This window comes from Galeopterus variegatus, unplaced genomic scaffold (genome assembly GCF_000696425.1).
Source record: "Galeopterus variegatus unplaced genomic scaffold, G_variegatus-3.0.2 Scaffold2778, whole genome shotgun sequence".
In the NCBI taxonomy this organism is placed as follows: domain Eukaryota; kingdom Metazoa; phylum Chordata; class Mammalia; order Dermoptera; family Cynocephalidae; genus Galeopterus; species Galeopterus variegatus.
Window position 1 is genome coordinate 158,239 of NW_007728889.1, and position 17,067 is coordinate 175,305.

A 17,067-nucleotide genomic window follows, 5' to 3' on the forward strand; every position below is an offset into this window, starting at 1 on the left:
GGGTTGCGATCCCGTTACCGGTCAGTAAAAAAGACAAAAAGGAAAAAAAAAAAAAGAATGCCTAAGGTGGAGGTGAGTGGTGAGGAGTTGGGGGAGAGACTGAGCCTGAGACGGCTCACCTGGTGGGACAGGTGTCTGGCGGCAGCAAACCATGCAATGAGCTATGCCTGGCCCCGGACACCTCCACCCATCACCTGGGCTGCCACATGTGGGACCCTGGGAGCGGCCAATGGAGCTATGTCTAGAATCGTATGATGAACCACCCCAGCCCCCACCAAGCCTCCACACCTGTAGACCAGACCCAAAGGACCCTGGTCACTGTGGGCCAGAGAGCATTACCTTCATCTCCAGCTCTGTGGTCCCTGACGTGGACTCTTGCTTCAGGGAGGCACTGGCTGAGCCCCCACCCATGTGGCACAGACTGCCCAGCACCCTTGTCAGCAGTCCCTGCAGCTCCGAGGAATACTACTCCTTTAATGAGTTGGACCTGGACCTGCCCGAGATGGGTCATGGCTCTATGACACCCCGGGAGATCCATGTGCTCATCTTCAGGAAGCTGACAGAGCTGTTTAGCGTATACCAGAGCAATGAACTGGCCAAGTGCACATCAGACACTGTTCCTAGAGAAGACCAGTAAGATCTCAGACCTTAGCAGCAGTATCACCCAGGACTACCACCTGGATGAGAAGGATGTGAGGGCCACCTGGTATGCGGCATCAATATTCGAAAGAGCTGTGTCTGCCCACAGGCCTCAGAGGGGTGGTCAACTCAGGCCGCTACCCCCACTGCTGCTGCTGCCTCTGACAGTGGCCATGAGACCATGGTGGGCCCAGGTGTCAGCCAGGATGAACCAACAGTGCAGATCTCCCAGGAGATGATAGCAGATGCCATAGTCAGAAGTGGAGGCCTCATGGAGCCCCAGGGTGCCCAGTCGGCCACTACTCAGCATTCCAGGGCACCTACATAGACTCATCAGGGGCACCCTGCTCCAGGTATGCTGCTACCCTCGTCCTCCCACCCCCCACCCCCCGGGCCCAGTGGCCCTGACCTCTTCTGGGAGAAGCATAGACTGCAGAATGAAGAGGAGGACAAGGGCCTCCTCTTGGGGAGGCTGGGCCGTGAGCCCAGAAGCAGGGCTCACTCTCGCTCCTCCTGCCTTGGCTGACGGGTTCCTGGACCATGTGCACTTACTGGGCCATGGTGTCCTCATCCCCTTACATCCCAGCTGGCCTGACTGCCTGGGCCTGTTCCTTCCTGCCCATGGTGTTCAGGCAACATGGTCGTAGAAAGCAAGAACTTGGGAATTATGTTCTGGGATTGAATCCCAACTCCACCCCATAATATGCCACCCTAATCAATCACACAAACATCTCCCTCCCTGGGGATCCAACAGCTAAAAAAGCTTGTATTAAACATATTTGGTTGAGGGGTGGGCAGTACTCACTCCATGGTATGTTCTGTTGAGCAGTTAGTTCTGGTTCTTGGCTGATGTTCTACACATTAACATGATCATAATTACAAGTACAAAGGTTAAAAAAAAGAATGCCTAAGGGTTATAAGCATCTGACTTTCAAACACCCAACATAGAAATGGCTGGTTGACTATTGCTTCTCTAAACTCCATCTAAACTATGGCCAAGCTGTACTGAACCAACCAGCGTAAGGAATTTCCTAACTTGACATTTCTGTGTATTTTTTTTTTCTTTTCTCTCAAACTTTCATTCTATTACTAATAACAGCTACCCTTAATTTATTGCAGGAAATACAAAAATAGCTTCTTAACTCCTGACTTGCCTATTCTCTTTCAGCACATGTATATTTACACTACCACTGTATGACCTTAAATAAATTATTTCACCTCATAGATTCTGTGTTTTCATCTGTAAAAGTATATAGTGGTATCTACCTGAGAAGACTGTAAAGATTTTTAAAATAAGAATACAACATGTATAGCTTTTAGCACAATGCCTTGTATTTGGCAAGTGCATTGTAAATGGTAGTTAAGATTATCTACGTCATTAGCTTCATCAAGTTTACAAGGCTTCTCAAACCCATCATCTTAACTGGTTAATATAAAAATAGTTCTTGTGATAAAACTGTTTTAAGCAAGAGAAACAATAAGTTTGGAAGTAAAATTAGTCATTGTGTTAGTTTTGTATTGCTGCTGCAACAAATTATAACAAAATTAGTGGTTTAAAATAACATAGATTTATCACCTTATAGGTCTGCAGATCAGAAGTTTAAAATGGGTTGGCAAGGCTCCTTTCTTTCTGGAGGATCTAGAAGGAGAATTCATTTCCTTGCCTGCTCCCGCTTCTAGAGGCTGCTCACATACCTTGGCTCTGGCCTCTTCATTACGCCAACCTCTGCTTCTATTGTCCCATCAACTTCTCTTCCTCTCTTTCAGTCTCACTTTGTCTTTCTAAAAGGACACCTGTGATTACGTTGGGTCCACCGAATAATACAGGATAATTTTCCTATCTCAAGACTCTGAAATTAATCACTTTTGCTTAATCTCTTTTGCCATATAAGGTTCCAGGAATTTGGACATCGAAATAATGAAGGCCATTATTCAGCTTATCACAGTCATTAAAAAAAATCAAGACATTTAACCTCGAAACTGTCCTGAAATTTCCCCAGAATCAATAGAAAACTTCCTATTTCCTCATTTTCCACCACTGCTTTTCTTTAGGTACCACTAGTAGATAAAGTAAAACTATTTCTGATTCAATACATTTTTTTTGGTTTTCATTAATTATCAACATTCCGATAGAATATTTTACTACTCTTTCATGGCAAATATTTATTCTAGGTTAAACAGGCAAAATTGAGAAGCAAACAACTATTTACAACATCGATTCTGTGGGTGAATTATTTCATAGTCCCAACAATGTACTTGCAACACAAGCTCTTTTATTTAATTGTGATAAAATATATATAACATACAACTCACCGTTTTAACCACTTTAACTGTATAATTTAGAGGTATTAATTATATTTACAATGTTGAGCAATCATCACTGCTATATGTTTCCCAAATCCTGTTATCACCCAAACAGAAGCTCTGTACCCAAACAGTAACTCCCATTCTTCCCTCCTTCCAGCCTCTGGTAACCTCTAATTTTTTCCTGTTTTCTTGTAAGAGTTTTATAGCATTTAACTTTTAAGTGTTTTATAGCTTTTAAGTTTAGGTTTTTGATCTATTTTGAATTAATTTTTGTATTGTGTAAGGCAAAGATCCAACTTTATTCTTTAGAATGTGGATAACCAGTTTTCTCAACACCATTTGTTGAAAAGACTATCCTTTCCCCCATTGAGTGGTCTTGGCACCCTTGTCAAAAATTGATTGACCATAGGTGTATTAGTTCTGGGCTCTTAATTCTATTATGTTCATCTACATGTCTACCCATGTGCCAGATACACACTGTTTTGACTATCGTAGGTTTTTTTTTTTTTGTCTTTTTTCCGTGTCCGGCAACGGTTTGCAACCCTCAGTGTTGCCCCCGTACCGGACCGGGGACCGGCGACGGGATCGCAAGCCTCGGCATTGCTCCCGCGCCTCGCTCAGCCAGTGAGCGGGAGCCGGTCTGTACGTGGGATCCGAACCCTCGGGCGGGAGCGCCGTCGTGCTTCCCAAGCGGCGCACTATACAGTGCGCCACCGGGCCGGCCCCTTGACTATCGTAGCTTTGTAGTAAGTTTTGATTATCAGAAAGTGTGAGTCCTACAACTTTATTTCTTTTTCTTGCCTAATTGGTCTGGCTAGAATTGCCAGTACTATGCTGAACAGAAGTGGCAAAACGGGCATCCTTGTCTTATTCCTGATTTTAGAGAAAAACTTTTGTCTTTCCCCATTGAGTATGATGTTAGCTGTAGATGTTTAATAAATGGCCTTTATCATGTTGAGAAAATTCCTTTCTATTCATGGTTTATTGAGTGCTTTTATTATGAGGGGGCATTGGATTTTGTCATATGCTTTTTCAACATCAATTGAGATGATATGTGTTGGTTTTGCCATTGATTCTATTAATGTGGTGTATTACCTTGGTTGATTTTTATTTGTTGAACCATTCCTGCATTTTGGGGATAAATCTCACTTGGCCATGGTGTATAATACTGTTAACATGCTGCTGAATTTGATTTACAGGCATTTGGGGGCATATTTTCATATCTACATTCATAAGGGATATTGGTCTATAGTTTTCTTTTCTTGTGTTGTCTTTGTCCAGCTTTGGTATCAGGATAATAATGCTGGCTTCATAGATTGAGTTAGGAAGTGTTCTGTTCTCTTTTACTTTTTGAAAGATTTTGAGAAGGATTAGTGTTAAATCTTCTTTAAATGTTCGATAGAATTCACCAGGAAAATGATCTTCTCCTCAGTTTTTCTTTGTTGGGAGTTTTTTGTTTGTTTGTTTTCTGATTCAGTATCCTTACTTGTTATAGGTCGGTTCAGATTTACTCTTTATTCTTGAATCAGTTTTGATAATTTGTGTGTTTCTAAGAATTTGTCTATTTTGTCTAGATTTTTTCCAATTTGTTGGTATATAGCTGTTCATAGTATAGCCTTATAATCCTTTTTATTCCTATAAATAAAGTACATTGTTTCTTTCCTTTCTGATTTTAGTAATTTGAGTATTCTATTTTTTCTTAATTAATCTAGCTAAAGTTTTGTCAATTTCATTGATGTTTTCAAAGAATCATTTTTTTGTGTCATTGATTCTATTGTTTTTTCTATTCTCTATTTTTGCTCTAATGATTACTTCCTTCCTCTTTATGGTTTCAAACTCAAATGAGTATGATGTATTGTGGAATTAATTTTTTTTCCTCAAATGCCCAAGAGTAAATATGTACCTCTAGAGTCATCAAAGAGCAGCCTGTTTGTTATATTTACTCCTTAATGCATGTGAACAGCTTTCATATAATTCATGGTAGAATATTACTATGTCCTTATAAAGACATTTAGGAAAGACAAGAGGTCACTAGGTAGAGCCACCCTAGAGTGAATGTTAAGGTCATCTTCTAGTTTGCAGGACTTGTGCTAGGCTGAGAGAGAATACCATGGATCTCTTGGATGTTTACAGGAAAAATTTAAATCAACCCTCTCATTTTTAGATCATCATATCATCACGAGACATATCAGTATTTGGTCTGTTTCTGAAGAATTTAGCATGATGAGAACCCCTTGATATCTCATGAACATTGATTTCTCCCCTTGACAGAAGAGTATGGATCTAAGTGATGCCATTACTGTAGTGTGGGTTCCATAACTCTCCCAAAAAATGTGGCCCATGTGTTCGCAAGACAGGCTTTCTGAGGATCTGCTTCAGAGGTGCCTTCTCTGATTTTCATTTCCATCTCCCGCTTAGCTTTCCCACTGCACCTTGCCTACCCATCTGTGCTGACCCATGTCACCTCCATCCCAGACATCTCATCTTACCCACCTACCCCCTACTCTTCTAGGTGCTTCCCATGCATCATAAACTGTGATTGTGAGTGAGAGACCCCAGGTCATAGCCAAGGAGATGGAATCAGAAAAATCACAGATGGTGATTTTCTATTATTCTCAATAGGCAAAATCAAGAAAAGCATAAAAGAACATCCTAAGGAATCAGGTGGGGTTGTGGTGGGGTTAATGGGTTAATAGATACTTATACCAGTTAGAAGGATTTCTACAGAAAACAATGAAACATTGATTTAAACTGTAAAGACATTTAGATTCCTTACAGTAAGGCCAGAGTATATATACTCCAGGCTTAATTCATCAGCTCAAAAGCATCATCAAAGACTCAGGTTCTTTCTACTTTTTTTTTATTTTTATTTTTTGGCAGCTGGCCAGTCAGTATAACAACACTGCGCTCTAACCCACTGAGCTAACCAGCCAGCCCAGTTTTTTCCACTTTCTGCTGTGTCACCTCATGTGGTTGCCTTGTTCTCAAGCTGGCTCCTCCCTGGTTGCAAGATGGCTGTGGCATGTCTTGTCATATTTAGACATGCTAATATCCATGCAGTTGTCTCTTCCTTGAGTATCTCTATCTTTCATTTTAAGAACAAAGTTTTGGGCCGGCCCGTGGCTCAGTTGGGAGAGTGTAATGCTGATAACACCAAGGCTACGGGTTTGGATCCCTACATAGGGATGGCTGGTTAGCTCACTTGGGAGAGCATGGTGCTGACAACACCAAGTCAAGGGTTAAGATCCCCAAACCAGTCATCCTTTAAAAAAAAAACAAAAAAAACCCAAGTCTTTTTAAAGATTATATTTAAAATTTTTGGCATCTCTGTAATGTCAATCTCTTTCATCTTTCCAAACCACTGATAACATCTATAAAAAACAAAATGCCTATGCAAAATAATTTACTTTAATAAAATTCATGTAAAAGTTGCTGAGTGAGCTGGGTGTTTTTAGAGGTAGGCGAAGAGGGGTGCGTAGACTAGTGGAAGGTGAGAAGTTAGTGGGGCTTACGTCCAGAAGGAGCAGAAGTTTGGAACCAGGACTTCCTGGCCTCTTAGTTTTATTTACCTCCTCACTTTTGAATGATTTGTATTATATAACCTGTCTTGGATAAACTTTCTTAATCTCACATTCTAACAGTTTCATTTAATCAATAACAACTACTGTACCACCTTCAAAATATCAATTTTAAGCATTTTATTTACTGAACATAATTTCCTTTTCTATGATTCTTTTTTTTTTCTTGGTGGCTGGCCAGCACAGGGTTCTGAACCCATGACCTTGGTGTTACAAGGCTGCATTCTAACCATAATTTCCTTTTCTTCCAAGCTATTTTACCGTGCCAAATTCAATATACCTTTGACTCAACAGGATCTCCAAACCATTGACCCTATAAAGTGTTGTCTGTTCACCCCACTATCTTCCTCTAAGGACAAAAATAACTTTCCCACAAACTCCCAGTGACCTGCCCCTCATATCTCATTGGCTAGAATCGAGTCACATGCTCTATCCTAAATTAAAACTGGCAAGAAAAAATTACTAAGATTGGTTTAAACCAATTAGGATTTTCTCCTGAGGAGGGGATGGGAGTAGAGTGAGCTTCCTGACAGGAAAATATCTACACATTCCAAAGATTCCAAAGAAAAAAGAAGAATAAATGCTGTGTCATTAACCAATACTACAGTAAGTGCTAAAAATGTATCCTTTTAGCCCCAGCCACAAGTGACCTCTTTTGAAGTCATTATTCATTTGTCAGTAATAGGGTGGGTATCAGGAAAAGCATGGGGATAGCTGTTTCTATTGATCACATCCTGGAATTGTTCTACTAAATACTTGTTGGATGACTTTAGGTAAGGCATCTAATCTCTCTGTCTTGATTGCCACATTCACAACATTATATAAATATTATTCTGCATACATCATGGGATACTGGGAAGATAAAATGAGATAATTATACTGCATAAATACAAAGCAATATTATTTCCGTATTTTCTCTTCCCACTCTATTTTCATTTATTCATTCATTCATACACATTTTCAACAAATAATTGCTGACAGTCTACTTAATGTAAGATGAGGTATGAATATTTTCACCATGGCTCCTGCATCTAAGGTATTAACCAATGAATCATTTAGCACAACGTGCTTTATCTCTTGGGTTAATATGGGGTGTTGTTTGTGGAACCATAATGGTTGCTTCAACAGGAGTGTGAACTGTCCTGTTCACTAAAGGGGCTGCAACCAAGTGTGTGAGTCTACAGATGTCTATATTGCTTTTCTTGCTTAGGTATCATTTGGATTTTAATATTTACTGATATATAATATAGACAAATCAACTCAACCAAAGAAAGATGGGTCTATGTTACAGCAAAAGTGAACAAAACTTGAAAAAAGATTGGTTTATGCATGGGCTATTGAGAAAACATGAAATTGACATTAATGGACTAAGTAAAAAACAGCTTTCTTGGTGAAGAAACAGTAAAAAAATAACTTGCGTTCTGAAAGTTCTCTATTCTTTGGAGTTATAAGAAATCATTAATGGCTTTAAAGTTAGCTAACCAATCATCCTACAGGTGCAATGGCTCAAAGAGATTTTCCCATTTTGGAAAACTATCATTTCAGAAAAACATACAATGCTGAAACACAATTGCTATCATTTATGCCTGTTCTTGAAAAGCATAGGGGAGAAGAGAGACCTTTTTGCCAGGATCAGAAAGCCATTATTTATCTTTGCGATGGAATATATTTTGATGGAGGAAACTTTTGGAGGAAATTATGTTTCTGTGCAACACTGCTGGGTTGTGCAGGAAAATCACTGTAGAACAAGACTATAAAGTGTATATCTATAGTTTCCCTCTATTAAATGGGAATATCAAAGCATATAAAGAATATTGGTAACTTAAGCCTACCATAATTTTGCATCTGGTTTCTCAAATACCGTAATTCTGACGATTTAGAACCAATATTTGATAGAAAGGAAGAATTACTAACATCAAAGTCCTAGGATGTAAGGACACCAGCAGAGAAGCTTTGTCACTGCAAAATAACTCTGGCAGGGTGTAACAGATGACATAAACAGTAGGTAACTTCAATGGTTGTGTGTGGTTCAGTGAAGTTCTTTATATTAATTGAAGTATAACTTATAGCAATTCAAAGTAGCTCTGATATGCTGGAGAACAACCTAGTGGTTAGCTGTCGGCTATGGTGTGACTCCTTTTGAGCTAAGGTATCTTGCAGTCCTCAGAGCTTGTGGTCTATGCAGCCTCCACATTCATGCAAGGTTGAAGGACTGCTGTTGAAGCATGGATCATTCCAGCCCCATCCATACACATGGACCACTCTTTTTTGGCTTCTTGTACTGCAACAAAAAGAAAATAAGCACTAAATCTACAATGAGCAAATGTTAAAAGAGGAATGAAGCAACAGCGGAGCAGGTAGTAGAGCTAAAACTTTCTTGGCATAGGCACAAAGTTAGTTGCCTAATGTAGTTGTGAGATACATATCTATGAAAAACTGCTCATTTGTCAGTTTATTCCATTAAGGGAGAAGCAAAAAATAAGAAACATTTTAATACTGCTTAATAAAAGTAATTGATACTTATTTGGGACCAGGAAGTACATAAAGTCTTCGTGTGTTTATACCCACTTTACAGATTAAATAAAATTGAGGCAACAGAGTTGAACTTGTTCAAAATCTCACAGATATTAAGTGATAAAGCCAGAATTTGAAAACCAGAAAGTATAACTTCAGACATCATTTTCTTTGTGAATGCTTATATAAACAGCCTAGCCTTTTCCCCACAGAATTTAGCCTTTTCCTTTTCTTTATTGTTTCTTCACCAGAAAACTATCTTCTTTAATAACCTCTTTAAAAGTATAGTTGACTATAACTTAAAATACTGTGTATGACATCATAAAATTGGGGGTCCTCAACCATGTCCCCCCTTCCTCTTCCTCCTACCCTATCTCTCTCCCCTTTCCCCCCTTCCCCAAACTGCTCCACAACATCTTAGAATGTAAAAAATAATATTAATAAATTTAAAAAAGAAACAACCAAATACAATTCTCTGTGCTCTTCGTTCCATCTTCTCCCATCTCTTCAAGGAACTTAAACTATTTACTTTCCTTTCTATCACTTGTGCTGTAGTAGATTTGCTAAATACATTGCTCCCATGCCCACAGCCTCTTATGTGGGAAGGTGATTCACCCATGATCTTTGCAGAGCAGCAGCCAAATTTTGTACCATACAAACTCCTCTGCACGAACTGATTGGACCAGGCGGGCCTATATCTCAAAGGCAGCCAATTTACAGACTGCCCCGAGAATTAAGTCATGATCTGGCATGAAAAGATGAGCATGGCCTATGATCTTCTGAAAAAATTTTAAAGGCTGCTCACTGCTCTAAGAATGAGACACTCATTTTAAGTGAGACACTCATTATGACAAAATTTATAAAATGATCTTTGATGAATGACTTACCTGTGAAAGTCATTCATTTTAATGTTCAGAGGAAGTAAGTGTATACCATGTAATTGCCAGAGAGCTAAGCTTCTTAGTGCAGGAATAATAATAACATTGAACATTAAAATACCATTTATAGCAGCCTGTTGTATGGGTTTTAAATACATCATCTCTGACGGTCACAATAATCCTGCAATGTAGATTCTAAATTCCTAACTTTCAGATAAGTAAACTAAAGCTCAGAGAACTTAGGTAACTTCAAAAGGTCATTCAGGTAATGAGTGGCAGAGCTTAGAGTATGGATCCAAAGCTTATGTACTCCTTATACTTTTTATACTACATCTTGCTTCGTCCTAGCCAAAAACATGGAGGCATTGTTTACTTTTATTTTTATTATTGTTATCTCTGCAAGACATGAAAAAGAATTGGAGTTGGTTTATGTAAGTATATAAAATAGTATAAAAATTAACAAATGAGAAATTAGGGGAAGGAAAATAAAATCAAGCTGGGGCAAATTTAGCATATAAGAATGTGTGCCACAGGTCTTATAAGTAGTTTGTTTCATTAGGAAGAAGTGAATCATGCTTTTGGGATGACTTAGTTAGCTTTCAAGGACTCAAAAGTTTGGATATAAGAGGTGATCATTATTAAACACACATTAAGCCAAATATAGTGAGATGCACCTGGCCCAAATACTTGTTGACTGAACTTAGAAATATTATCAGGCACCTCAGCGTATAATGTGTAAGGGTTAGGAAGTCTATGAAAAAGGGGTGGCTATTCATTAAATACTAATTTGAGCAAAGTTCCATGAAAATCTCACTGACCATGAATATTCAGGCAATGACATTCTAGAAGAGGGCATATCAAAAAGAACATCTGTTGCCCTAAAGATGGAACCCTGCACATCTTAAAATTTTCAGCATTAGAATTGGAATCTATTCTTCACTTTACACCATTTTCTTCTCGGTTAACACTGAGAGGCACACCTCTCAAGAGGGCATATCAAAAAGAACATCTGTTGCCCTAAAGATGGAACCCTGCACATCTTAAAATTTTCAGCATTAGAACTGGAATCTATTCTTCACTTTACACCATTTTCTTCTCGGTTAACACTGAGAGGCACACCTCTCTGAACCAGAGAGACTTAACCAAAGAGAAAAGGAGTAAAGATGGTGATGGGCTTACCAAGAGCAATGTAACAGTGTATTTGAAGGGAAAGCTACATTTAAAAAACATGGTCCAAATTTTCTTGGATTTGGATCACCATGACTCCTTTATTGCTTACGCTTTTCCAAACTAACATATAAACAGGATTCAAGCAGAGAAAGCAAGGTATTCTTGGGATTTATAATTTGGGGGGCCAAAAATTCTGAGCAATAACCAAGGAAAAATGCTGCTGCTGATTTGCTTAAATAAACACATGGGAAGAGAGTATGGACCCAGAGTACTGATAGAGAGCATGTTTCCTTCACAGCAGATTAGCTCATACTTAATAATGGAGTAAACTTGCTGAGACATGACTCAATGCGCCCAAGTTAACAGGATAGCTATGTCTCTACTCTTCAAGGCTTTAGGATCAACAAGTACAGAACTTTTGGAAGCTGTCTCACTGATGTCTGTTCTGTGTTAGTTCTGCTAGTCCAGGTCGAGATTACACCAAAAGATAAGGACTTAAACTCCTGGAGAATCAAGCCTCTTTCCAAGTTCTTCTCTGCTTTGTATCCTGCTTATTTTCAAACTCGAACGGGAGAAAAAGCTTGGGCTTTAAAGCGGGATCCCGCAGCAAGGCCAGCGATCTGCATTTTCAACAACCGCCTCGGGTGAATTTGATGCACAGGTTCAGAAACTACACTTGGAAAAACACGGAATGGGGTAGGGATGGTGATACAAGAGTCATCTGTTAAAAGATACCCCGTTTCGGCAGCCTCGGAGGCTAAGGCTTAGTCTGCGCTTCAATCACACCCAAGAACATTAAAAACGCGGAGTAGTCGTTGAGCCTATCCCTGCGGCGCCAGCTAAGAGGAAACTCGCCCACGTTCCGGGGCAGCCGGCCCACGCTCCTCGGGGTCTTGCACTTGAACCACAGGCCTAACCGGACCGCCCGAGCTCGCCGCCGGAAGGGACGACCGTCCTCCGGCCGCCGTGGGCGACGCTCAGCCCAGGCAAGGCGCACAGGCCGGAAGCGCCCTCCAGGCCCGCCCCGCGCCCGCCGGAGCCGGAAGTCGGGCGACAGCAGCCGCACGGCGCCCTCCGCGAGCCGCCCCGCTATGCTGCGCGTCCCCAGCCGCCTCCTCGGGGCCTCCGTAGCACCCGCCGCGGCCCTGGCGGCGGCGCTTCTCTCGTCGCTCGCGCGCTGCTCTTTCCTGGAGCCGAGGGACCCGGTGGCCTCGGCGCTCAGCCCTTACTTCGGCACCAAGACTCGCTACGAGGATGTCAACCCCGGGCTGCTGTCGGACCCCGAGGCGCCGCGGCGGGACCCGGAGCTGCTGCAGGACACCTGCACCCCGGTGCAGCTGGTCGCCCTCATCCGCCACGGCACCCGCTACCCCACGGCCAAACAGATCCGTAAGCTGAGGCAGCTGCACGGGCTGCTGCAGGCCCGCGGGCCCGCGGGTGGCAAGGACGGCAGTGCCCGCGGCCGCCCTCTGGGCGCCGCGCTGGCGGACTGGCCGCTGTGGTACGCGGACTGGATGGACGGACAGCTGGTGGAGAAGGGACGGCAGGACATGCGACAGCTGGCACTGCGCCTAGCCTCGCTCTTCCCGGCCCTCTTCAGCCGCGAGAACTACGGTCGTTTGCGGCTCATCACCAGCTCCAAGCACCGCTGCGTGGACAGCGGCGCCGCCTTCCTGCAGGGGCTGTGGCAGCACTACCACCCTGGGTTGCCGCCGCCCGACGTCGCAGGTGACCGCCCGGGCCGCTGGCCCAGTGCCCTTGCCCTGGTCCTCTCCCCTGCCTCCTCCATACCCTGGACTCCCCAGCCCCAGCTTTTCCTCACCTCCCTCTGTTCCCAATCCTGCATCCCGGGGGCTGCGCGCTCCCCGGGCGCGGGGTGTTCGGGACTTGGCTGTCTCCCTTCTCCTCGTGCGTATGTTCGTTTATTCATTCATGAGGTATGAATTTAGTACCTACTAACCGGACATTGTAGGCGCGGTTGGGGATCCAACGGGAATGCAGACAGACGAGGTGTTTCCCGGAATTTTACTTCTTCCATTTCCAAATTGAACGGTCCCCTCCCAGACAGCTAGTTTTACAGTTGGGCACCCTTAAAGAGGATGCCTCTTTGTCCTTCTGTAGTTTGAGGACTAGAGTCAGACCCAGAATCCAGGTCTTGTTCAGAATGGTGCTTTTTCTCTCAGAAAATGTTTTGATAGTCAGAGGTAATGATGATAGCAAACACTTAATGCTTGCTGTGTGCCAAACATGCCTCACACTTATTTTACTAAATTCTTACAGCTGCTCTCAGATGTTGATAGTTTTTCACCCCATCTCACAGATGAAGAAATTGAGACACAAAAACCCTAAATAATTTGCCCAATTTCATACAGCTAGTTATGGATCCAGTAAATCTGATTTAGAGCTTGCTGTCTTAACCATTACACTGTACAGTTTCCATTTGTCCTGTAACATACCTGATGAGAATAAAAACGTGAAATGTTTTTGTGACAGTGATGAACAAGTGTTAATAGCTTCTGGATCAGTTTTAAGGTCAGAGTTGAAGTGGCCTTTTAGCTTCAAAGCCCCAGTGAAAAATAAATTAGGGGTAGACTGGTTTGTCATTTCTTCCTAACAGTTAAGCCATCTCCAATGGATTTCTCCCTTGACTGTGTGTCGTGTTATTGCTTTGTGGGTCACTTGGTTTGATGACTTGTGTTTAGTCACCTGTTGAATTGTGCTTTTTAATTATAGCTAGAGTTTTTCCATTAACGTGGGTGAAAATTCGCCATTTATCTATTACATTAACTGAATGTTGAAAGCAGAACATACACGGGTACTTCAAAAAGTTCAGGGAAAAATAGAATTAAAAGATCCTATGAATTTTTCCATGAACTTTTTCAAGTACCCTTGTACTTTCATATAGCACAGTATATATGCTGTACTGTTTTCTGGACCTCCGGGAATGCATGAATTTTTGCCCTCAGATGGCATTGTGAAGATTGGCATTTGCCTCAGAGTACAAACAGCAATCACAATAGCTCAGAATAAGCCCACCCCTCACCGTTTTCAGTCTCAGAGATTAAACCTTTTGCCTAGCCACTTTATTATTATCTATAGACAATTGTTTTGCTTGTTGTGTACATCTGGGCTTTTGGGAGAGGCCACTGAGTTAGATTTTGTATTTTTATAGCACCAGAACAATGCCTTTGTTTCTGTTTAAAGAGCAGCAGTAATTAGATGATAATAAGGCTGAAATAGACAGATCCACTTGGGAAGTCATATTTTGAGGCCACAGAAAAAGATGACAGAGTTCACTTATTTTCCTAGTCAAAATATTTTAAGAAATACAGTCCAATTGGCAATTAAAATGGGAAGAATTATCCATTTCAGGGGACACATTTACACGTACATATGTATATTTTTTCTTCACATACATCCAAAGCAAAACGGAATAACAATATTCAATTTTCCCATAATTTATATATAGAAATTATATACTTGGGTTTTTTTTAATGGTAAATTATTAGAGAAATGATTATTGAGATACATGTGTTTTGAATCTGACCAGAAAAACTTAAAAGGCACTCCAATAGTTGAAGCATGATTATGAATGCTTTTCCAATGCATATTTGTAGCCAAATTGGGGAAATAATGTAACTTATTAAATTCTAAATGGAAAGTTATCTGAGAGCATCAGTTAGACGATAAACTAAATCAGAAGCACCTAGCACAGGGTAGCACAGTGTAGCACAGTGTAGCACAGTAGACCTGAAACACTAATGTATTTTGTGCTGTTGTCAGTAGTTTTTGTCCAAAGCAGAATCTTTTGTAAAGTAACACAGGCCTGGAAAAGTCAATTGAGAAAATAAAATACTCTGTTTAGACTTTGGCTTAGAGTAAAAAAAACAGATTTGATCTGTTGAATTCTCTCTCACTGTGTAATCAGAAACTTCACTAATTTTTAGTTTGCTTTCTGAAGTTTTCTTTGCCTAACAGAAACAGTACTTATATAACACAGTTTTGTACATTTTAATTACTTTGCTGTCTAATTTTTGTTTTCTTTAGGAAAATAGTCATTTCAGTTACCTTCATTTCATTGTGTAGTATTGCTATAACACGTTTTGTCTTCAATGCTCTTTAGTCTTTCCTAGCATATTCTCTCATGCATTACAATAATTACAATTGCAGAATAATTTTACCCTGTGTCTTTTTTGATCATTTTGTCTTCAATGCTCTGTTTCTTTAGTCTTTCCTAGCATGTTCTCTCATGCATTACAATAATTACAATTGCAGAATAATTTTACCCTGTGTCTTTTTTGATCAATATGTGCTTAATATCAGACATGCTGATTAATAGGACATTAGTATTCTTTTTTCACACATGACAACATTTTCAGTAATTTGAAATTGTTATTTATGTCAGTGATTTACAAATATATATATGTAATTTTTTTTCCTTTCAGATATGGAGTGTGGACCTCCAAGGATTAATGATAAACTAATGAGGTTCTTTGATCATTGTGAGAAGTTTTTAGCTGAAGTGGAAAGGAATGCTACTGCTCTTTATCATGTAGAGGCCTTCAAAACTGGACCAGAAATGCAGAACATTTTAAAAAAAGTTGCAGCTACTTTACAGGTGCCACTAAATGATTTAAATGCAGGTAATGTGCCTATTATCTTTTATTTGGAGTTCAGCTTAAATAATTTTGCAGTGTGATAATAAAAATAACATAGAATTATTCCTTTTAAAAGTTCACAATTGAATTTACAGTAAGAAAATAATATACTCTAAGCCAAAATAATTGTACACTTCATGCTTACTATTTTTAGATTCATATTCTTCTTTGAATTTTATGTAAATCAATATATAAGATTCTTGCTATATTTTGCCTTTATTTTTTTTTTTTTGAGGTGGAGGTATGTAAAGCCTCAACTCTAAACATTTATGAAGCAAAAATTGTTTTTTTCTGACTTTCTTTTCATAAGTGATACACATGGAAAATCATATAAATTCTTTAGCTTTTGAAGCTGTTCAGAAGTACGTGTTGATGTGTGAAGGGAGTGTGTTTTAGAAAGTGAAAAGCAAAGTAGTATGTTTTTTGAAGCTTTTATATGTAGGGATGTTGAAAAATTAGCAGTCATGTCTGTCATTAGTTATTGCAGTGGATAGGCTAACCATGCAATTTAGTATCCAAATTGGGACACTTTTGAGAGTGAAAGAGGATACTATTAATGATTATGCTGGGAAAGCAGTTGGAAAACCGGCACACATGGTCACCTAGCAATGGGAAATTAAGAAAATAAGATTTTTTTTTCTGTATTCTAGGAATTTATAATCCGTAGAGCAGATGTTGACAAATATACATACAATAATTATGGATTTCATTATATTGTGAATCAGTTTTCAGAAGACTGGAAGTAGGAGATGTGGGGGAAAAAAGAAAGTAGGTTAGAATCTGTCAGTCATAGAACCTGGATGCTATATAAGGATCAAAAAAATGCAGATGCCTTAGAACAATATTTGAAATTAAATTTTTTCTCTTTCCTCAAACTGGCTGTACATTGGGGTCACCTGTGGACATTTAAAAATTATTTTATTGGGAAATAATCCAAATATGAAAATAAGATTAAAGGCCAATATAATGAACAGCATATACTCACAACTTAGTTTTATTGAATTTTAACATTGCACTTCAGTTAGTTGCTTTGAATAAATTGAGGTTCATTGGTCCCTCTCCTGGATCTCATTCTTCTCCTTTTCTTATCGAGAGATACCCATTGTCATGAATTGAGCATTTAAATCATCCCATGTCAGTTTTATTTTTTTTTTTTTAAAGATGACCGGTAAGGGGATCTTAACCCTTGACTTGGTGTTGTCAGCACCAGGCTCTCCCAAGTGAACTAACCGGCCATCCCTATATGGGATCCGAACCTGTGGCCTTGGTGTTATCAGCACCACACTCCCCCAAGTGAGCCACAGGCTGGCCCTCCACCTCAGT

At 40.3% G+C, this 17,067-nt stretch overlaps 1 protein-coding gene and 1 pseudogene across 2 annotated transcripts in view; both read left to right on the forward strand.

Annotated features, from left to right (window-relative positions):
• The first annotated feature begins 229 nt into the window (after nt 1-229).
• LOC103598908 lies at nt 230-1,047 on the forward strand (annotated as a pseudogene).
• Nucleotides 1,048-12,148: 11,101 nt separating this feature from the next.
• MINPP1 (multiple inositol-polyphosphate phosphatase 1) overlaps nt 12,149-17,067 on the forward strand; it is a 40,107-nt gene continuing 35,188 nt past the window's right edge. Inside the window, exons 1-2 of one of the 2 annotated variants that reach the window (XM_008582968.1) lie at nt 12,149-12,814; nt 15,532-15,729. In XM_008582968.1, the coding sequence (XP_008581190.1) occupies nt 12,178-12,814; nt 15,532-15,729 (835 nt within the window). In that variant the 5' untranslated portion in view covers nt 12,149-12,177. The remainder of the gene's footprint in view (nt 12,815-15,531; nt 15,730-17,067) is intronic. The other variant, XM_008582969.1, reaches the window with a different exon arrangement.